Source organism: Lissotriton vulgaris, unplaced genomic scaffold (assembly GCF_964263255.1).
Source record: "Lissotriton vulgaris unplaced genomic scaffold, aLisVul1.2 SCAFFOLD_3264, whole genome shotgun sequence".
In the NCBI taxonomy this organism is placed as follows: domain Eukaryota; kingdom Metazoa; phylum Chordata; class Amphibia; order Caudata; family Salamandridae; genus Lissotriton; species Lissotriton vulgaris.
In genome coordinates, this window is record NW_028241676.1 from 1 (window position 1) to 24317 (window position 24317).

General features: G+C 42.4%; 1 protein-coding gene across 1 annotated transcript in view; it reads left to right on the top strand.

Annotated features, from left to right (window-relative positions):
- Positions 1–3484: 3484 nt before the first annotated feature.
- The window catches only part of LOC147670593 (sialic acid-binding Ig-like lectin 13), a gene marked incomplete at its 3' end in the record, with an annotated part of 185936 nt that continues 165103 nt past the window's right edge, over positions 3485–24317 (top strand). Inside the window, exon 1 of the mRNA XM_086948143.1 lies at positions 3485–3667. Coding sequence (XP_086804269.1) covers positions 3598–3667 — 70 coding nt within the window. The remainder of the gene's footprint in view (positions 3668–24317) is intronic.

The window sequence follows — 24317 nt, forward strand, 5'->3', positions numbered from 1 at the left end:
TTGTCTCACATGGGGCCCGATGTAGGTAAATCTTTTTTACCACTTCTTAAATACCGATTCATACCGAATCAGTATTTAAGAAGTGGTAAAAAAGAGGAGGGCAGATGTAGGTAATTAATTACCGAATCGGAAGGAATCGGTATTTACCGATTCGGTAAATACCGAATCGGTAATGCCCATTGATTCCTATGGGCATTGAAGCCCATAGGAATCAATTGGCATTACCGAATCGGTATTTACCAAATCGGTAAATACCGAATTTTGCAAGGGTGCAGGGGGTGTCACTTTGACACCCTCTGGCACCCCAATTACAGGCATGTGTGCCATGTGGCACACATACATGCCCTAAGGGCATGTCTGTGTGTCACATGGCACAGGTGTGCATGCACAGATGTGCATGCACACCTGGATTCGGTATTTTACCACCCAATTGGATTGGGTGGTAAAATACCGACTCCTAAAGGCCTGTGGCACTGTTTTCAATGCCACCTACATGTGGAATTTACCGATTCGGTAAAAATACCGATTCGGTATTTTACTGAATCGGTAAATTTAACGAATCGGTAAAATTACCGATTCTTAAATAAAACGTTCCCTACATCTCAAAAGCCTAATACCGGTCGGAAACGGCCGAAATCGGCCGTTTCCGACCGGTATTAAGGCTCCTACATCGGGCCCTTAATGTCTTGATGTGCAAAATAAATGCTTAGCACTACCCTCTGACATGCCTATCTGCTCTCCCACACTACCACAAAAGAGACCATTTGATGTGTCATTTGTGCCTCTGTAATTCTTTTGGGGTTTGTCTGGTACCTTACACAAGGTACCTCTTTTGGTCACTGTATAAAGAGCCAGCTCCCTACAGCAGTCCATAGAAATGTGTACTGGTGGGAGTGCCTCAAGTACAAATTCCACACAAGACACTGCTTTTACAGTTTTGTGCAGTGATGCAACACCCTGAAAATACAATAGAATGCTTGATTTACTCTAACTCATTGGTAATTACTCGGGCCGCATCCCAATCCATTGTTTTTTGCTCACTATGCCACCTTAAATTAGACCTAGCTGTATTCAAACCAGCCTTGGTTCTGCTGTACGAACAGTCCATCACATCAGTTTCTCTCTGAATCAGAACAGTCTGTTGTAGCTTAGTTCCAGAGGCACAGTGAGCATGGGACCCATGTCTTGGCATATCCATCACACTGAAGGTGTCACAATGAAAATTCAAAAAAGTGATGTACTAGACTGATCTTGAGTTGGCAGTTAAGGCTGAACTGTTCCTATTGGAGCAGGATCAAAGCTGATTTGCATATGACAGGATCTAAACTGAGGTGGCATGGTGTGCAAAATGACAATGGACTGGGATGCGGCCTGAGTAATTACCACTGGCTGAGACAAATTTAAGCATTCAGCCAATCACTTTTAGGTATTTTCAAAGTGTTGCACCAAAGCACAAAGCTGAGAAAGAGATTCTGAAATACACTGATAGTAACTAAGATAATCGCCAACTGGTTCGTATCTTCTTCCTTCCTTGGTTTTTCAACCTTTCTGTTTATGTTCCTTATTCAAGGAGCTGACTCAGCTGGCTGGCCAGACTTCCCTGTTTTCAAGCATTATTAATACTCTTTAATGTGTAATTTGAGAAACTGCTAAATTAAGGTTTCTTCTACTGAAGACCCTGTGAACTTTTTCATAGGTTGGAAACGTCATTATCTTGTAATATGTACAGCATGATTATTTAATTTCTAACAAGGTAGTTAAACACCCAATGTTGACTATGCTTTCTAGAATTAACATCTTGTCAACGTTGGTGAGTGCTACACTTCTATTGGGAAGGTGCTAAAGGTCTCCCCATCGACTGTTTTCAAAAACTCACTTTTGTAGCACACAAACAATTACTGTAGCATTTTTCACGGGGCTCAAATTTTTTAATGATTTTAAACAAATCCTGGCCATTTTAGTTTTGTCCTACAAATGAATCATCTATGTCAAGACCATTACTTCAAGAAGTACCCCCATAACTTCAGGTAGAGGTACATTCTGTCATGGAAAAGAGAACAAGTATGTGGTCTCAAGTGGAGAAGGGCTTCCAATCCTGCTGCTTGTGGAGACAGAAAGTGGAGGTGGACTGCAGGAGCATATGTATGAAGCCCATTTCCCGTACCCAAACGGGACGATTCTCAGAATCGGCCCGTTTGCGAAAGGGAAAAAGCCTTTTGGGATGTATCATCCCAAAAGGCCCTCGCAAAATAGGGAATCGCAAAAATTGTGATTCCCTATTTTCTGAATGCATTTAAAGAATAGCAAATTGTGATTCCTCAATTGGGATGTAGAAAGCACCCAAGTTGTGCGATTTCTCCTTAAGAAATCGCAAATTACCACCAACTTCAAGTTGGTGGTAATTTGCGATTTGTTAGAAAAATTCACTTTTTGGCATTTTTCACAGTGCCATGTGGCGCTTATGTGCGCTGCATGTGCACACGTGCTCATTTCAGGGGTGCAACAGGGTGTCCTTCTGACACCCTTGCACCCTTTAAATTGCATTCGCAATTTGCAAGTACCTAATTGGTACTCGCAAATTGTGAATGTCTTTCCATTCATAACTATGGGCCTCTGAGCCCATAGGAATGAATGGGAATGTATTCCTGAATTGCGATTCGCAATTAAGGAATGCCAAGGAATCGAAAAATATTTGCCCATTTTTTATTACATCCCGTTTTGCGATTCTCAAATAGCGATTCTCTAAAAATCGCTATTTGAGATTCGCAATAATGGTATTTGATACATATGCCCCTAGATCTTTGGACCTGGACCAATCTCTCCCTCCAGAAACTGTAATTGCTTTCCTTGCCACAGATACTGACAGCAGTTGTGACTGATGACTGGCTGTGTTCAGTTGACGTGAGGATGCCTGGGCACAGGTCCAAAGGCAATTCCATTATTTGTTTAGGAGAGGATCCACATCATTGGCTGTAGTTTCCTTGACCTTGGTTCTTTAGCCCTTTTCAATCTAGACGCACAACAAAATTAACAAAACCTCCCCAGTTACAATGAAACAGATTCTTTTCATAGAATTAATTCAGGACAGAAGACTGGCAGAATTCCTATGCAGGGAGTCAAGAATGGGAAGCGTAGAAGGCCTGTAGAGGAAAATTCAGCAATGGCCCCCAAGTGTAGGGAAAAAATGAAGGGCTTTCAGAATTTGTTTCTCCAACACAACAAAACTCTGGCTGATCATTGTATTATGGCACATTTGCCAAAAGTGCTCTGCTGCAATCTAATTAGTTCCTTTGTCTCCTGATGTCTCCAGTGGAAAAAGTAGCTGGACCTTCATCCAACGGCATCATATTACTTGCCATAATTCTTCTGTCAAAAAAGTATCTGATCAAAACTATTGTTATGCATTTACTAAATTGCTACATGTACTGCTGTACATGAAGATTATACATTATTAATATTTTAATATTTCCCTCCTCAGATTGAGAGGATTCATTGGATTTGCTGCATCAAAAAGAAGTGATGCTCCTTCATCTTTCCTAGCAGTTCAGTGCTTTGCACAGACACTACTGCCCTCTTGGAATTCACAAATTTGGAAATATGTCACTTATCTCTGCTGGAACAACCATGGGCTTTGTTAGACTGCTTGTGATGTCCTTTCTTTGGAAAGGTGAGTGTGACGGGACAATCTGAACAAACTTCAAGAACATTTACGAAACATATTTGTCATTTAAACTGATTTCATAGGGAATGTTTTTATTGAGGATTATATATGTGAGATAACAATCCCAGGCATACAATTACGGTAATGGCACACTAGACTAAGGCAAACACACAACTAATTCAATATGAAAAAATACATTTTTAATATGATAGAGACATATAATAAAAATCAATACATTGATCCAAATTGATAAAATAACATTGTACTAATACATATGTTGTCACAATAAAAAGTCGTTTTTTAAGAAGAATAGATGGTTTCCTGCCGACGCGTTTCGACATACACACTATGCCTTCATCAGGACTTTTACCATCATATTTCTTTATAAAATTGTAGGGTAGTTTTAAGCTGGTATAAAGTTAGATGTTCAGATTTCAAAATTCCAAAATTAGTTTTTCAAATATCATAATTTTCAAGTTGATTGCTACTCCACGGAAAACGAATCAGCGAAATCTTCAAGTTAAAATTTTGTGGGAGTTTAATCTAAAATATGAGGCGTTATGCCATGATGGTCCAAATTCAAACTAGTTTTTTCGTCTAAACGTTTCGAAAAGCAGCGTGGGTTTGTATTACTTATTCGGCCGTTCTTCTAAAGCGTGTGCACGATATATCGATAGTTGCACGCTAATTCAGCGGTTCGGGGTGGAGAACAAAACGGAAGCGCAAGAGGGTGTATGCAGATTCGTCGCACCGTTGTATATTTACTGATATACCGCTTATACGGGCTGGGATTAATGAAATAGAAATCAGCATCTCTCCACCCTGAACCGCCGAATTAGCGTGCAACTATCGATATATCGTGCACACGCTTTAGAAGAACGGCTGAATAAGTAATACAAACCCACGCTGCTTTTCGAAACGTTTAGACGAAAAAACTAGTTTGAATTTGGACCATCATGGCATAACGCCTCATATTTTAGATTAAACTCCCACAAAATTTTAACTTGAAGATTTCGCTGATTCGTTTTCCGTGGAGTAGCAATCAACTTGAAAATTATGATATTTGAAAAACTAATTTTGGAATTTTGAAATCTGAACATCTAACTTTATACCAGCTTAAAACTACCCTACAATTTTATAAAGAAATATGATGGTAAAAGTCCTGATGAAGGCATAGTGTGTATGTCGAAACGCGTCGGCAGGAAACCATCTATTCTTCTTAAAAAACGACTTTTTATTGTGACAACATATGTATTAGTACAATGTTATTTTATCAATTTGGATCAATGTATTGATTTTTATTATATGTCTCTATCATATTAAAAATTTATTTTTTCATATTGAAATAGTTGTGTGTTTGCCTTAGTCTAGTGTGCCATTACCGTAATTGTATGCCTGGGATTGTTATCTCACATATATTGTTTGCCCTGTCCCAGGATATTGATCCATAGCAGGGGGTCCTTGTTTTTTGTCAAAGTTCATTGAGGATTATGCCAGACACTATCAGTCTCTTTCCACACACATATATATATTATTCTGTAGCTGCATACTCCTTCACCGTTTGACTTTTATTTTGCTACAGCAATCCCATTCCATTTTGGCACTTTAAAGATATTAACACAGAGGACTTGCATACTTACATACAATGGGCCTGATTCACAAACTGCACTCGGTAGTAGATATTGTAGTACTAGAAAATGTACTACAAATTGCAATTCATAAACTTCGCATTACCTATAATTATGTGTTCAGAGTTCCCCGCCCTGACTGTGGAGACTGGTCGCACAGAGGTATGCCTGTCAGTAGTAAATGTGTGGGGGCACAGGGGAGTTGCTTACAGAATGGTCTGACAATGCAAAGTGGATGGGATTAAGGAGGCGTAACAGATGTTTGGATGGTAGAAAGGGGTTTAGATGGGACGTCACCTGTCCATCCAATAGTGGGCCAATCGCAATATTCGGGAGGTGGAAACATTTAACTCACACTGTGTAGTAAGTTTAAACTTGGAATTTGTGAATTTCAAAAGGAATAAACTTACTCCAAAGTGTAAACCTATTCAAAAGTGTAAGTTACCTTCGTGAACAAGGCTCAAAGTTTGAAAATTATTACATTTTTAGAACGCAAATGTACATGCAATCTACAAACACCATCTGGAACTATTGCATTATTTGGCACATTTGCCACAATTCATCATCTGCCCTAGACACCCTAACCCTTCTCAAAAATGAACCCAAGCATGCAATCAAAGCAGCCAATCAGTCACCCATAGGAGAAATTGCTGAACTGAAACATGCTAACCCTAACCTAGTATGGGTTGGACTCGTCAAAGCGAAACTTGACAAACCGTCTAAAAGACACACAGGAAAGTCTACCTCACTAAACAAGTAGCAGTGTGGGGCCCAGCTGTACAAAAGGAATCTTGGACATCCAAAATCAATAGTTTAATACTTTGCTTTAAAAACCATCCCACATACATCTAAATTGCACTGTGGCAACTTAACTGAATCTGCAATTCCTAAAATCAATGGCTTAATCTTCAACGTTCTAGAACAGTTGGCTAATCAGTCAATGTTGCCACCTCTGTTAGAAATGGCATTCACATTTGCATAGAAACCTCTTGAAACCACTGAGAAACTGTGTGACAGCATTAAAATAAAAGCACATAAGTCATCCTTAAACCCATACCTAGTGCCTTGCTTTCGAGAACTCCTCCCATCTTTTACAATGGACCATTCAAATATGATAAATACCTCCAGAGTTGGAATTTTTAAGCATGTCATTATTACCCTATGCATGTTATAAAACAGATGTGTCTGTGGAAGGCACAACAGACGTGTTCCTCCTTTTTGTGCCACTGGAGCACTTTGTTCTTATAGAAGGGGCACAGATGTTTGTGTCAACCCTCTGTAATACAGATCACCCCAGTCCAATCTCAGGTGGTGCTTCATCACTTGCACATTTGCCTATATGCCTATGCCCTAAAGTGAAAATGCCTTCAGAGGCGAAGAAGCTGCCAGGGGCACACAAAGAAGGAGGTGTGCTCAGTCAGTGCCTAAGGGCGCTTAGTGGAAGGAAGGAAGAGTCCTATGGAACCCCCAGATGTGCCCCGCCCACTTGCAGGCAGGTGCAGTCACTCACATACCTGCAGAGGATCTCTGTTTCCTCCTTGTGTTTCCACCGGCACAGTACAGCACATTCATTTTGACAGAGAGCAGTGAGTTAATGGTGTGCCATTGGACAGAGCAGGACAGTGAGCCTATTTGTGATATGGGCCCTGGAGACCTTGAGATTTTGACAATCTATCAACCCAACTCAATCTTCTCATTGTTCAGTAAAACATTTAAAAGGGAGTTAGCAAGACAAGAATACGTGGACTTGTACTGACTCCCTTGTAGAATTGGGCTTTGCTTGCGCAGAAGGCTATTCAATATTCCATAAACCGAGGGCTGTTGGAAAAAGAGGAGGGGTTAGGGTGATGTTTAAGAAAAAGTGGGACTTTGCACCCCTACATATAGAGGAGTTCATAGGGGCCGAACTACTGGGTTTTTCACAGCAGAAGGCTAAAGGGAGGTTCATTACGGTAAAGGTCTGCTATAGACCTCCAGTATCAGATACCCATTATCAAGCCTTACTTGACACCATTCTAGAATGATCCTATTAGGGGACTTCAATCTATTGGGCAATGGGATTTTAGATAATCATTTGACTGACTTAAATCAAACCTGTGAGAATCTCAACCTAAACCAATTGGTACAAAAAACAACCCATCAAGGAGGGCATGTCCTAGATCTCTTATTTGCCAACCAGCCTGAGACCAAGATAGTCGATATACTGCCTCAAAGCTGGCCTGATCACTCTCTAATCCACCTCAATATCTCAATACCCCGGCTAAAGGATAATAACAATCACTCGACAAGCTACCGAAAGGGAACAGAATGGGCTAAGTTAGTAAAAAATACGATACACCGGACACTCCTGAATCAGAACCTTTTTGTCCCTTCTGATTCCGTTGGGGGAAACTATCAAATATATTGCAATGATATAGTCAGTTCCTTGGACAATCTAGTTCCAGTAAAAAGACTCAAAAATAGAAACAAAGCACAAGCTCATTGGTATAATGAGGAGCTGAAATCATTGCAATCAATCTGTAAGAAGGCAGAGAGAAAATGGAGGAGGGTCTACTCGGAGACGGATAGGAAGGAATTGAAACTAGCACAGGCTGGATATAATGACTCTGTTGCCAGGTCAAAAGCAGACGTCCATGCTAAGTCTATTCTGCATGCCCTTAACAGCATGAAAGCACTTTTTTTTAATATTGTTAGGGATCTCTCTCGCCCAGTTTGCACAAGCAGCAAGGTGGTTGCATCACAGAAACTTTGTGATGAGATTGCTTCGCATATTGATGAAAAAAATCACTAAAATTGACGGTGATCTTCATCCCAATAATATCAGTGATCAAGATGACTCGCCTGGGAGTCCAGGGGAGGAGCCCAGGGTAGATACTTCTCTGGAATATTTTCATGCTCCCAGAGAGGACTCCTTTAACAACCTAGCCTAAAATGTCACTTCGGGCTCTCCTCTGGACCCTCTTCCACACAGAATCTGGAAAGAATTTGGGCAAGAAACCCTCTCTTGGCTGCGACAAATTTGTTGCCAGTCCTTGGAAGAAGGAGTGGTGCCGGAGGCATGGAAGCAGGTAGTAGTGACCCCACTGCTTAAAAAATGCTTAAACCCCAAAATCCGTGGCAAATTTCAAACCCGTCTCTCTCTTGCCATATCCGATTAAAATCTTAGAAAAAGTAGTTAGCAAGACTCTGTCATGCAACTTGGAGGATAACCATCTGCTAGATAGGGATCAATTTGGCTTCCGTCCAGGCCACAGTACTGAGACTGCCCTGGCAACCGTAATGGACAACCTACGAATGCGTGCCAACAAAGAAGATTCTACTGTCCTAGTGTTACTGGACATGTCGGCCGCATTCGATACGGTGAGCCAAACAGTACTGGTGGGAAGGCTGAAAAATATGGGGGTAAAAAGACAGGCCTTGCAGTGGTAATAATCCTATTTATCAGGGAGACAACAGGCTGTGACCATGATGCCATTCACGTCCAGTAAGACTCCAGTTCACCACGGGGTACCGCAGGGGTCTGCGGTAAACCCCATTCTTTTTAATATCTACTTGCGCCCCCTTCTCCCCATAATTAAATCCTATGGAACTTACCTGGTCAACCATGCGGATGACACCCAATTGGTGTTCTCCCTGGAAGGGAAACAAGCGGTGACTATGGATACGTTCCAGGAATGTATGCGCCAGACTGTGGGATGGCTCAGGGAAAATTCCCTGCAATTTCATTGGGGAAAAACAGAGGTGGTATTGTGCTGACCCACCAACCTGTCCCAACATCCTCCGCTGGAGTTTAAGCTCACTCCAGAGGATGTTCCCCTGGCCCCCGCTAAAATGGTGCGTAATTTGGGGGTCCTGGAGGATGATAACCTCCAAATGGAGTCCCAGGCCAACAAAACTGCCAGCGTCTGCTTTTCCCTGCTGCGTATGCGACGGCAGATCCTCCCGTTGCTGCCCAAAGATAACCACTCTCTCATAGTAAGAGCGTAATTCTAAGCAGACTGGACTACTGCAATGCCCTGTATCTGGGAGCACCACAATATATTTTGCAGGGGTTGCAGAGAGTCCAGGTTAAGGCAGCAAAGCTGGCACTTAATAGGCTGCACAGGTCTTCTATGACCCTAGCCCTACGAGATCTACACTGGTTGCCTATCAAGGAGAGAATTTGTTTTAAATCTCTCTGTATCGAGTACAGAGCAGCGCATGACCTGGGCCCAGTCCCATTGCATGAGAGGTTTATCTGGTATAACCCTAAGAGGCAGCTTTGCTCTTCCAATGCAAATGACTACCAGATTCAAGAAAATCAGGATGGGGGGCAGAGCCTTTGGCGTGGCCGCCGCACCCCTATGGAATGAGTTGCCCCAGACTATTAGGCAGGCCAACTCATTGACCTGTTTCAGAAAGAATCTGAAAACCTGGTTGTTCCCAAGGGCAGAAAACTAGTCACTCCTATTGCTTTTTTAGCTCTGCTCACGTGACGTCTACTCTTAAGTCCAAGCGCCAGGATACCCGTAGGGTGACAGTCTGCGTTATATAAATCATCAATACAATACAATACAATAAATCATATCCCTTGTGATCATTGAACCAGAGTTCGACCATCAAGTGCCGGAGGGCGTTGTGGGGCATCTCCGCACACTGGGCGGAATCTCTGCAATGAGAATACCAAATGTGGAGATTCTGCCACGAGTGTGGAGACACCCCCACAACTGCAGGGCCTCTCCAACCTCTCCAAAGAGTGGGGAGACTCTTTGTGGATGAAGAAAAGCCTTATTGTTCTTTCTCTTTGCAGTCAATTACACAATACTTCCATAACAGCAAAAACAATGAGTCGTATAACTAGACCTGGCCTGTTCTGGATACAACCTTTTCTAACCAGCTCCAGGCAAAAAAACTGTATTTAAACAGTCGAGTTATGCAAATGCCTATTGCAATGTTGTACTGTGAACAACATTGAATGTAAATTTCTTTTGTATGCAGATGAGATACAGATCTCATTTGGTTAGACAATAGACAAAAAGCACTACTAACATCACCTTGTACCTAGACAATGATCTCCACTGTATGAATGGAGCCACAACCAAATTATATGTATTGTAACTTCTGGGACAGTCTTGTTGTCTTCAAATGGCCCTCAGACATCCTTTAGCCACTCATAATTCAGAAACCCCTCAAAACTTTGTTTGATTTTTAATTTTCCTTCATTATACAACTCAACATAGGAGCATAAGGTGTCAATCTCCATCTTCCGCCACTTCAAAAAAGCATCTTCTTATTCAAAAGTGACCAAAAGCTAACACAAGTTTGTCAGCATAGATATCCAGTCTTAACCTATTGACTCCTGTGGAATGCACTTTCAATTAAAAGAAGGTTATACCCAGTTACTCCCCTGCATACTTCCAAAAATGTTTGTTTCACATTAAGTACCCAATAAATGAGGTCAGACAAATGAGACAACAGTACAGGACAACAGTAATGCTGATTGATGAAATAGAATCCATACTTTTAATTCAGTATCTACCTCTTTCTCAACTCTATCTCATCCATTCTGAGAGTTCCACAGCAGACCTGACTGACCCTGGGGCTTAACGCTAAATGATGGGCTCCCCTGCAGATTGTAAAGAGGGGCTCTTTGACTCCTATGTTTTACATAAACATAGGTCTTGGGCTGTAGGGAACAACTCCTGAATGGTTGTGCGGCACCTTAGTGGCCCGTGTTACGCCTCTGGCCTGTCTTTGCAGCTTTCCGTATGTCTACAATAACAATGACAACCTTTGGGTCGAGCCTACAGTATACCAACCACCTTGTACTATAAAACAGGTAGTATAGTGTTAGTAGAAACCTTCCTTGAGCAGAAGGAATCAAAGCAAAACTTGAAAGATGATGACCGTAGGGCATCATCAAAGGATCAAACCATGACTGCAGGTGAGACCCTTCTGCTTGCCTGTGAGACATCAAAGACTGCAATCATTTGTATCTGCCCATGCATTCCTGATGTCTAGTAAAGGGGTAATTTTGTGCTCCTGGGTGGGTGGATCTCTAAGGTAGACAGGCCTTATTTATGGTTGACCAAGGGTCACAACTGCTTCTTCTTTAAACACTGATGCTAGGGTCATCATGATCGTACTCTGTTGAGCTTCATAATTGAATAATTTGCAGCCTAGAACACCTGGACAGCAATTAGGTGTAGATAAAGTAATACATGCGCAACGCAAACCTTAAGTAAGATTTATTAAGCAACGCAAGCCACTTTGCGTGGCCCTGCGTGGCTTCATAAATCTGGAGTAAGCTCACTGCTTTGCCTTACTCTGCCCTAGGTAGGGGTTTCATGGGCGTTTCGTGGGTGTTCTCATGCAACTCCAATGTTTTTTTTTACACATTCCGAGATTTATGACAACTGGTAGATGTGGGAATACGCCAAAAAGATACACCTTTTACCAGGAGAGGTGTAACACATAGAAAGTGGAAGATGCCTTTCAGGATTGTTTTGTGCAGATATCTTCCTTCCATTTTTGCACAAAAACAATAATGCATGCAACACAGTCCCCCTTACGCCATGGTGCAAGAGTGACTGTATTGGTACTAAGATGCCAAAAAGGCTGTGCTGCACTGTGTGACAAGTTATTAAATAGGCCCCTTGTTGTTTTTACTGGGCACTTTATTTATGATGCGTCTGTTCTACTGCAGATATAAATGTCACAATTTTTTGTTCTGGAATGGAGATTTTATGGATGTTAAATACCAGTTGCGAGTGCAGCTATTGATTGTGTGCTGAAAGGGGAACTCTGGGCCAAACTAAAACAGTGAGGAATCCCCCCAAACCTCTTTGACCCAATAATCCTGTTGCACACCACTACCTGGATTCCAGTCAAACTGGGGGACGGCTTATACCTGTCAAGAAAAGTCCCAACATCTCAGGGAGTCAAACAGAGATATGGGCTAGCCCCCCTTCTTTTTAGTCTTTTTATTGGGGATCTCTCATAAATACTTGACACAGTCAACTGCCATCCCCCAAGAATCATTGAAGCTCAGATCAGCAATCTACTGTATGCTGATGACCTTGCCCTACACAGTCTTACGAGGGTAGGTTTGCAACATTTGCTTAATCAGCTGCACACCTACACTATCACAAACAACACAGTGAGAAGGTTTTAATTGACCATATACACTAAAGATGAATTGATTGAGGTCAAGAAGCCTTAGAGGTGATGTGTCGCTTGTATTGAATAGCTGTGATGTTAAATATTTTTGGACAGACATTCTGCTATGTAAAGCCATGAATGAGGCAGTTGTTAAGTTTGACTTTTATGACAGTTGTGTTGCTGATCAGGCATTTCTTTCATGACCAAATCTATAAAGGTTACTTGTGCTCACATGACTTCCGTACAGAGGTACAGATTCATGTAAGCATGCTTGTGTCCTGGACTAAGTGGAAAGTCCCCTAATGTAGGGTAAACTTCAGTGGTCAATCCTATAAAAAACCATGAAGTAACCACCAAATCAGGGAGGTCTTCATCCCAGGTTATAGCAAGCAGTCCCACAAGACTCCTGTCTGCTGCAGCATTCATTCCTATGCTCAGAGCTGACCACAGGCAAATACTGAGGAGAGGAGCTCAGCCTAGCTGATGTGTATTTTCTTTTCGAGGGAACACTCTCAATCAATTGTCAAGTCAAGTCAATTCAACATTTCTTTATTCGAGGTTCACTCATAAAAGCATATACAATCTCCAATATAAAACAGTTAAAAAAGCGTTTTTGTTAAAAGTAAAACTTCATTTACAAGCAGACAAATAAAAAACCTAAATGTCATTACATAGCAAGAATTTACAGATAAAATGCAGATACTCTTTTACTACAGTATTTGCCAGGTTATTAATAGCTGACATAGAAAACATAATCAATGGCCTAAAAACTTCTGTCTAATAGTCCATGCCCAGCCAAGATATTTGGCAGTGGCTATTACTATAGGCAGTAAAGTGCTAGTGCGTATAATTCTTAGAGCTGCAACACTGCTAGTGGTACCTAAGTTCTTACACATTGGGGTTAGCCAGATGTGTCTTGGTTCTGCATAGGCCGTGCAAACAAATAAAAAATGACCAATTGTTTCCTTGTATGCTCCACAAGCGGGGCAATTGATGATAGATTGACTTCCCCACCTGCCTGTCAGAGATCTGAGGGGAAGGGCACCTGCTCTGATCTGGAAGAGGAGCTTCCTATCCCTCGGTATAGTTATAGCATCCCAATAGAATTCTAGGCTGGGATTGGGCTTTACTTCTAGAAATCCTCCAGCCATAGACGATTTGTTAGTACCACTCCAATTCCGAGCAGCCACCCTCTCCCAATAGGTTTCTTTTAGGACTTTTTGAGGTGGGAATGTGGCTGCCTCTGGGTTTTCCTATAGCATTTGAAGACAGAGATCACCCAGCGTTTTTCTAAGTTCATTCAACCATCCGACTTTGTGGAACACATCTGTTTTAATGATGTCTAAAAATCCCTCAGCATAGTGTGAAAGTTCAGGTGTAGTCCAGAGCCTACGCCAATATAGAATTGGACGAAGCCTGGCTAAGTCTACAACAGCCTTCCTGCTCAGATCGTACCTAAGTGGCAGCAAGGGAGTACTCTTGGGGAGGCCAGTGATAAGCCAGAAAAACGAGTTTTCCGAAATTTGAAGTGACAGGAGTTTCTCAAAGCCCCGCTGCTCAGCGCCGTAAAGTGCAGAGCCGAGGGCTTTGGCCTCATACACCTGGAGTGCTGGTTTTATTGGTTTAGTCAGGGATTTTCTATGCTCTGAGCCAAGGGCACCTACTGATTGTCTGTGCCTTAATACTGCAATGCCTATATGTTGGGACCATCTAAGATCATTTGACACATGTATCCCCAGGTACGTAAAGGCATTAACTACCTCTAGATGGTGACCATTCATGGCAAATTTTGTTCTAAAACTTCGATGAGGATTAAAAACCATGAGCTTAGTTTTAGCCACATTAACTTCTAAGCCATGCTCCCCACAGAATGGATCAAAAATAGATAGGGCGTGCTGTAAACCCCTTGGAGTCTTTGATAAAATCAGAGTATCATCTGCAAACATTAAAATAGGTGTCTTAGTGCCAGCCAATGAGAGAGCATCAACATTTGCAGACAGCATGCGGGCAACAACACCATTGATGTACAATGTAAAAAGCGTCGGAGCCATCGAATTCCCCGCTCTGCCGGGAAGTCTGTGGTCACCATTCCCTGCCCCCCCCCCCCCCCCCCCCCACTGAATCTTAGCAAAGTTTGCTTCATGGAGCCTCAGTAGCATTGTCAATAGTTCTTCAGGAAGGCCCAGATTCTTCAGAACCAGCCACAACTTAGACCTAGGAACTAGGTCAAAGGCAGCCCGCAAATCGACAAAAGCCGCATACAGGCTGCCCTTGCCCAGTAACACAGTCTTCCACTGCAGTAGAGTAAAACGGAAGACCTGGTCTACCGTGTTGGTAAATTTTTGAAACCCTGCCTGGAATGGAGACAAAGCATTATTTTCCTTGGCCCCTATCCAAGAGCCTATTAACAACCATCCTCCCAACCACCTTTTGGATGGTGTCGATTAGGCTTATGGGCCTGTAGTTTCCGGTTGCGAGCTGTCTCCTTTCTTAAATACAGGGATTATGACTGTGCCTTTCCATGATGTCGGTACAGTTGCACCCTGTGCAACTGCATTGGCAAGAAGAAAGATGTACTTGCTCCAGCGCTCTTTATTGTTAATAAAGACGTCCGCCGGCACCCTGTCTAGACCCGGTGCTCTGCCACTAGCCACTGTACCAAGAGCCGTCATGACTTGACTGTTGCTAAAAGAGTTTTCTTTGTAATAGGCAGGCCTAAAACTGACCATCAGGTTGGCAAGCTGAGTTTGGGCGTACTGGGGTTTAAAATAGTTGACCCAGTCCTCCTGGGATACATTATTGTTAGGAGGGTCAGATACACCCTTCCTACCCCAATTTACTATGTTCCAGAAGTGCCTTGAGTCTTTTCTATCACTAGCCTCCTTTAACTCTTGCCACTTGAGCTCGTCCCACAATTTCTTAGCATTTGCTATACCTCTCTTGTACTCTGTTTTGGCGATACGAATGGTCACTAATTGCCTCCCCTTAATAGCTGTGCCTAAGGCTAATCGGGTATTCCTGCACTAAGTGTTATACCACTTGGCCGTCTTGAGGGTTGCCCCGCTAAACCTCTCCGCAGGTTTCAGGAAATGATCCCTAATGCCTGAGAAGAGGCTTACATGGATTTTAGTTACTTCATTCGTGCATTGGTCAATTGTGTTCGCTTGCTGAATAGCCATTATGGCTTTGTCAACCTCAGCGTTAATACTATCCATGGCCTGTTGGTTAGTCATAACATGTACTCATTTTAGCCTACGCATATCGTTTGTAGGGACAATTATAGGGACACTATCTACCTCAAGGTTTGGGACCACGTAATCAGACGTCCACCATTTGTGCTCTACGCACAGCGGATTGTGGTCACTTTCTATTCTCCATTTGACCTCCATGTCACCAACTAGTTTCCAGAGTTTCATGCTAATTCTGCTCCTATGATGCCCATTGTCGTCTTGTCACTCTTAGTCCTCCCGTTTGGTGCCCTTACACCCCTTTAATAACATATAGCATTTAGACAGATAACATCCTCGGACCAGCGAGTAACAGGTTTCAAATCTAATTTGGGGACTCCCCATTGCCTATCCTCTTCATGCCCAGTAAAATCATCATAAATGGCCAATGGTTCAAAAGTTTGGTTTAAATCACCAGCCATCACAGTGTTGTTATCCAGAGAGTGGGTTTCAAGGAGAGAACCCAAAACCGCTAAAACGTCTGACCTCCCACCCCTGTTACCCCTAGCATAAACATTGTAAATATCAAGCCATCCCAAAGGGCCCAGGTCGACTCTAATAAGTTGGATGTCTTTGCTTCTGGTGTCTACCACTTTGACAATGAGTTATAAGCTCTGTCGGACCCAAATAGTTAAGCCACCCATAGGTCGCCCCTTGGGACCCTTTGATGCTGAAACAGAGTAATTCAAATAGCCCTGGGCAAAAAGAGGTTCACACAGCCACGTCTCCTGGAAAATACAAACATCGAAATTGTTTACAAAATTTAACCAATCCAGCAATATTCCATGAGACTAGCTTGCCCACACCAACCCTATTACTGTCAATTATTCTTGTGGAAATAGCTATAGCGGGGGTAGTAAGCGACCCCTGTTCTACTTCACACAAGGTGCCTAGGTTCGAATCTGTTGTAAAATTCTCCCCACTGTTCGAACCTATCTTTAAGTTAGAATTAGGAGGGTAGTCAGCACCCAACACTTCCCTACCGACTATCTCTACTACCCCGGTTGTTTTCTCCCCATTCAGGACCGCCAAATTGCCCCTGATTCCTGGTGATGGATCTAGTGTATGTCAATCATTATTATCCAACCCCGAGCAATTGCTCTCACTTACTCTACTCCGGGTGTGAAGAGTTCGCTCCAGGGGCTCGGGCACGATTTCCTTAGCTGAATCAGTGAGTGAGCCGGGGCGCTAGTTATGAACTCTAATGCAAAGAGATTTTCAGCAGGAAAACTGATTTCAGGGTTAACTCTATGGAGTCAAATTTATAATTTGGGGCACTAATCCTTTTCGCCTCCAGGATGTCTTCCCTAATTACTGAGCGGCAGCCTCTACCGTGGCGCAACCAGTGGATGGCTTTATTAATTAGGGAATCTGGGTACTCCCTATTACCAGATCTTACTTTTTCGAGTTTAGGAACATTGGTCATGTATATTTTATTTTGGGAATAAGCGTTATTAGCATAGATAGCCCCCTTTTTCCCTGGGGCACTATCCTCTTTTACTTTCACACTCTCAGCTGCCCTGGAAGCGTTATTTAGCCCACCTTCTGAAGTAACAGACTTCTGACGTAATTCGAAATCATTCCCCATTACTCTAGAACTTTGTAATGTTGGCGCTCCTTTTGTACCTTTCAGCGATATCCGGCCAATTTGACTAGAATCAGTGGCATGCACCATGATTAAGTCACTGTGCTTGTCCCTTGCCTGGGTTTGGTGTACCTTGCTTACTGTGCTTGGTTTTGTTGGGAAGAAATTTCGTGCAATTGATGTCACATTAGGCAGGGTATTTAGTCCTTCCTCAGGCTTGCCACTAACTAGAGTAGTTACATTTATAATTAATGACTTTAATGATTCTATTTCGTCTCGTAAAAGAATGACAAGGTTGGTTAGAGTATTAACTTCTTCAGACACTACTTTACCCCTACTGATGTTGATATTGGGTGCTGCATCCAAACTGGCTTCCTGTTGTATCACAGGGGCAGTACATATCCCTTCAGCCCCTGCGCCTAGTGACGTTTGTGGGGTAGAGGACTCATTGTGAATGTCAGCCAGGACTGCAAACCTGTTACAACAAGGTATCGAGAGGACAGAAGAAGATGACAAGTCCTCACTCGTAGCGTTAGCGGGAGCATCCTGACCCACATGATAATCGAACAACCCCTAATCTCATTATTAGTACCATCCTTGGATTTTCTTTTTGCCCGAAACATAGCTGGAATTATAGGGGGATCTGTAGCATTGTTTACTGATCTTGATATAGCACCACTCTTATCACTTGTGACCTCACCGCTAGTGTAGCCTTGATCGGCCACAAGGATCTCTCTGCAGTTGGTACACAGTCAAAATATCGAGTAGGAAATATCGACCTACCATAATATCGAGTCTGAAATATCGAAGGAGCATAATATCGAAGGCAAGAATATCGTAGGACAGAATATCGACCCAAGGTAAGTAATATCGAAATACTTAATATCGATGTAAGTAATATCGAAGTTAGTAATATCGATAGCATATATATCGATGTTACTAATTTCGATGACACTAATATCGATATTTGTATTATTTTATAGTATTTTATTATGTATGTGTTATATGTTTAATTTAAGTATTTAAAATAATTACTATTATATGTGTATAAATTTTATATAATAATATATAAATTTATAAGTACCGGAGCGGGTTGTGGGTTTATAGGGGAATAGGGTGGGAAGTAATTTAATTATGGTAAGTTTATTAATAATTAGTAGGATTAATTAATTAATTATAATTATTAGCTAATTAATAATCATTAATTGGGAGAAAAAATTAATTGATTAATTGATATATATTTTCTGTAGTGGGATGTGGGTTTATAGGGGAATAGGGTGGGGAGTAATTTAATAATAATTAATTAATTAATATATGTTTTTAAATATTTATAATTAATTAATTGGCAAATAATTAATATTAATTCGTTAATTAATTAATATAAATTTGTACATATTTTAAATTAGTAATTAATTGGTAATTAAATAATATTAATTAGTTAATTACATTAATTAGAGTAATTTATTTATATATATAATTTTTAGTTACTGTTAATTAATTAATTGGGGAAAATGATATTAATTATTACATTATATTAAGTACAGCTAATGTGCTAATATATTTACTTTATTGTTATTGTTAATTAATAATTAATTGCTAATTAAATAATATTAATTAAGTTTGGGTAAAGGAGTATTTTTAGGGTTCAGGGTCACTTTTGGGTTTTTGGGTAAAGTGGTATTTTTAGTGTTCAGGGTCAGTTTTGGGTTTTTGGGTAAAGGGTTTTTTTTAGGGTTCAGGGTCAGTTTTCAGTTTTTGGGTAAAGGGGTATTTTTAGGGTTCAGGGTCAGTTTTCAGTTTTTGGGTAAAGGGGTATTTTTAGGGTTCAGTATCAGTTTTCAGTTCATGGGTAAAGGGTTTTTTTTAGGGTTCAGGGTCAGTTTTCAGTTTTTGGGTAAAGGGGTATTTTTAGGGTTCAGGGTCAGTTTTCAGTTCATGGGTAAAGGGTTTTTTTAGGGTTCAGGGTCAGTTTTCAGTTTTTGGGTAAAGGGGTATTTTTAGGGTTCATGGTCAGTTTTCAGTTCATGGGTAAAGGGTTTTTTTTTAGGGTTCAGGGTCAGTTTTCAGTTTTTAGGTAAAGGGGTATTTTTAGGGTTCAGGGTCAGTTTTCAGTTTTTGGGTAAAGGGGTATTTTTAGGGTTCAGGGTCAGTTTTCAGTTCATGGGTAAAGGGTTTCTTTTAGGGTTCAGGGTCAGTTTTCAGTTCATGGGTAAAGTGGTATTTTTAGGGTTCAGGGTCAGTTTTCAGTTTTTGGGTAAAGGGGTATTTTTTGGGTTTAGGGTCAGTTTTCCCTACTGTTCCACTCTCTGGAGTAGGAATAGTAATTTTTACCCTTACGCTATCCAACGTTTTATATAATTAATTGTTAAAATATCAAATGTTTATTTTATTTTTTATATTACTTACATTTTATTTATGTTATTGTTTTATGTTTGTAAATGTATTAGTAAATTAGAATATATTTCATTAATTTATAAATTAGTAAAATAATTATTAATACTTATTGTTCAGTACATATATATTATATATTTACTATATATATTTAATTAATGTTTTATTAATATATATGAATTATTTAATTGTAAACATTATTACATACTTTTAAATATGTATATTTTATTTATTAGTGTTATATACTTAATTTTACATTTATATATTAAAAGAAAAAAAATCGATATTTTTAACATCGATATTTTTTACATCTATATTATTTTTTCGATATTTTTGTACTTACCATGTTGTAGATAGGATGTCGATATTTTTGCCCTCGATATTGTTGACTCGATATTCTTGTAGGTCGATATTTCTGAGGTCGAAATTCTGTCAGTGATCCTCTGCAGTCATCCACAAGAGTGGTAATTCGATCTATTACACAATTTGCAGCAAAATGGCTAGCCACTTTTCTGGGTTTCTTTCCCTTTCGATGTTTAGGGGGGGTTGCCGTCCCCACCTCCCCCCTCCATGGATTTGCGTTTCCCCATAACACCTGTATATAAGCTAATTTACTAAATGCAGTAAAACTGGTAACAATTACAGACAGCCCAGTGCAGTGGAGTAAGAAGTTTAGCCCTGACCTTTAGATGGAACACCCTCAGTCCTCTGTTATAATACAAGTTCCTCAGGTTTAGGCCAAATGGTAAGTCTGGTGCAGCAGATGTTATGGACTGGGCCCTGCCCTGCCCCGGATGGCCACAGACGGCCCGCCCTTTGCCCGGGCTTAGCCCGGTGCTGCCCGCGCACGTCCCGCGTGGCGGGAGGACCAGGATGAATTTATCCGTCAGGTGATTGGTTCCAGATGATGGTGGGAGGGACGGTATTGCAGTCAGAGCCCCCGCGGCAGCCTGGTCACTGTAGGCGCCGCTGTCCTTCTCCCTCTCAGCGCTGCGTCTCTCGCGGAGCAGGAGGCGCGAGGTGTTTAAGAATGCGCTCGGTGATAGCCTCCAGGTGATGGTGGGAGGGGCGGTATTGCAGTCAGAGACCCCGCGGCAGCCTGGTCGCTGTATGCGCCTCTGTTCTTATCCCTCTCAGCGCTGCGTCTCCCGCGGAGCGGGAGGCGCGAGGTGTTTAAGAATGCTCCAGGTGATAGCCTCCAGGTGATGGTGGGAGGGGGGTATTGCAGTCGGAGCCCCCGCGGCAGCATGGTCGCTGTAGGCGCCGCTGTCCTTCTCCCTCTCAGCGCTGCGTCACTCAATTGTATACAGTGCATTGTTTCCCAAGAACATCAAGAGAAAAGTTAAATACTCCATGCTCCTATAGAATAGCACATAAGAGTAGTCATGGCGTGTTAGGTGGCCAGAAATATTCCATGCATGTTAAAAATGTTCATATTATTCTAGCTGTTAGTGATATGCATTAATCCTGTTTTGAATATATTCTGTGTGGCTAATACCCATGTACTCAGCAAAAGGACAAGTCTGTTGAAATAAACACTTTTAAATATATAGGGGCATATTTTCGAGCCCCTGGTGCTGCCGCAGCATGACCTTTTGTGATGCACTGGCGCACACACCATAAAGTCATATTTATGAGGCCATGCAAAGTAACTTTGTTACTGTCACAAAGGCAGGTTCATCCGCATCTTCATCCACTGCTATTTCATGTGCCTCACATGTGGGAGGTGGTGTTCTGTCTCCAGCACTGTGTTGCAATGACACCTTAGGAGCCAGATTTGGAATGTCTGCCTCACCGTGTGGCACTGACACTTCAGGGGGTGGAGATGTGGATGTAGTGGTAGCAGCAGAAGGAGATTGCATCAGTACCAGGCCTTGTGGCAGCAATTCCATGAGGATGGTCTTGAGGTCATTGAGGAACCCAGCTTCCTCTCGCTGGTGTGCAGCCATGGCAGCCGCTCATTCTCCCTACATCCGCTCCATGGTCTCCATTATCCTTCGCATGTGTCCCAACACCTGAGTGACATCGCTAGAGCCACTCTGACTGGACAGTCTCTGAGTCAGAACTCCAGTGATGTCAGCCATGGTCCATTGGAGAGAATGGAGGGGACTGTGGGGGTCCGTTAGGGACTGTGAGTGGTTCCTGATGAGACTTAGACACCCACGTATGGCATCTAGTTTGGCTGCCATGCAGTCAAACCCCACCGCACCCGTTCAGCCAGCTTCTCCTGGCACCCCAAAACACGAAGTTGGAATGCCATGTGTTCTTCATGGGGGTCCTGGTAAGCAGTTGTGGTGGTGGGTGCTGCCTGCTGTGTGGTCTGTGCAGGGGGCGGGGTCTCCTCAATGCAGCCTGGGCTGCGCTGCTCCTGGAGGTGTAGTGCGGAGGCTGACAATTAACTCTTGGAGGGCGTCGGTGTCATAGGTGTGGTGGTCCTCTTCGTCATCAGAGAAGATAGGTTCGGTCTGCTCTGCAGGAGGTGTTGATTTTCTGTCTGCAATGTGAAGGGAAGATGCAGTTTAACATTGTGTTCACATGTATGTTGTCGCATTGTACATGTTTACATACAGACTGCATGACAGTGTACATTGTGGCTGTTTGGGAGGAGCTGGCTATTTGATGTGGGACAGTAGACATTTCGACAACATCACGGATGTGTGTTTGTACTTGTACATTATCAACTCACATTTCCCTGCATTGCCAAATGTGATTGGCCAGTTTCTATACACATGCGGCACCAGTTGTGCCCTCTGTTCTGTTGTGGATGTGTTGCAGTTTTTTGCCACATTGTTGTCAATTATTGATGTGCTCTGCATGTTATGTGTGTGTGCTGCATTTTGGGTGAATTGCCCCTGCAGCTCTGATTTTGCTGCCCCTTCTCCCTTTCATGTGGTGTGCCTGTGATTTCATTGGTCTCTTGGTGGGAGATGGGGGTCTGGGGCATGGTTTGTCTGCAGATATGCGCTACTTACTTGTGCATGTGTGGCATTGTGCCCATCTCCCCCGTCCCCCCAGTCCCTGGTCGTTACTCACCCTGGTGCTGTCAGGTCATGTTGTGCAGTGTCCAGTCCCGTAACTCCTGCCATCGTCTCCCCACTGATGACTGTGGACACCATTTACTCCATATCGTCCAGTTCCTCCTGTGGCGCAGGACTCCGACCTCCAGTCTTCATTGCTGCCTTCTGGTTGTTTGCGAGTTTCTGCATGGTTTTGCACTTCACATCATTCCAGCGCCTCTTGACCTCTTCCATTGCCCTCTTCAGCCATCCGACTGCATTCACCTTGTCCACGATGGACTGCCATATTCCATTTTTTGTAGCCAATGACACAGTGGAGGTGAAGAATAGTATGTGATGGTGTTCTACCACCTCCATTATCAGGATCCTGTTTTCCTGCGGCCTGACCTGCTTCTTCCTACTCTTCTTGTCCTAGCCCTTCCCTGACCCTGAGGTCCCAGTCTGGTTCCCTGGTGGACTTGTGGGGTTCTTGCTCTGGCAACATCATTGTGCTTCGCTGTTGTTTGGCGTTTGTTTGTATGTTTCTTTTCTACTTTTATGGTGATTTTTCCAGCCTGACGTGTGTGAATTGCAGACCTGTCGCTGGTTTTCGCAGATTTTTGTTATGTGATTGGCCTCATCGTAACTTTTTTTGCGTTCGTGTTTTGCATTTTTGCAGCGTTACATTGATTTTATCACTGACATTTGACGTTTTATTGTGAGCCTTTTGCATGGTACCGCCGTGTTGAGAATACAACATTAACACAGCGTTATTTTCCTGCGAAAGACTGCAATGTGAAGAGTTGCGTTAAGATAATTTTGAGGTAATTATCACACGTTCTTGAGAATATCCCCCAATGTCTTTTTCTTAGTGAGGTACTTGTGTGTTATATTATAAAGAGTGAAATTGGGTTTGAATTACCACTGTGTCTCTGACCTCTGTTAGTCACCCAGACAGAATGGACACCACACCATCAAGTATGTCAAGTGAGGATACAAGAACCTAGACTTTCACTTTCAAGCATTGGTGCCCTGAATAAAGTTCAGGCATCCGCAGATGGGAAAGCCAAACCATGTAGAACTAGGCCAGAGCCCTAGTCAATGCAGCATGGTACCTTTAAGAAATTGGGTTACTAGTTGGGGGTGAAGCAACCAAAATCTTTGTCCGGGTGAAGTCATAAATAAACCTTAAATAAACCTGTGCTCATCCCTCGGGTAACTTGGCACAGAGCAGTGAGGAAAAGTCTAAAGTATTTCTGCAGCATTTGAAACAGTTATAAAGTGACACACAATACAAGAAAATATTCATAAATAATTTAAGACCAAAATGACACAAATCAAATCAGTAAAACGAGAGCTATTCAATTATAAATATTTAAGTAAAATAATCTCCAAAGAGCGGCGCAAAGCCACAGTTTCAGGCTGACCACGATGGAGCATCAGCAACGGGGACACAGTTAAGCCCACTGAAATAGAGTACCTACAATCCTGGGTGAGGAGCATGCAGAGTCCCACGCTGAGGATGCATCACGCAGTGGTGATTCCTAGGAGCTGCATTGCGAGGTTGTGTGCCATCATCCAGGATAATGTTGGCGAAGGGTTTGCTATGTGTAGAGCTGTGTCGAGATGCCTTGTGTACCGTCTGGTTCTGAAGAAGCTGCAGGGCGCGTGATGTGGAGTCCTGTGTCG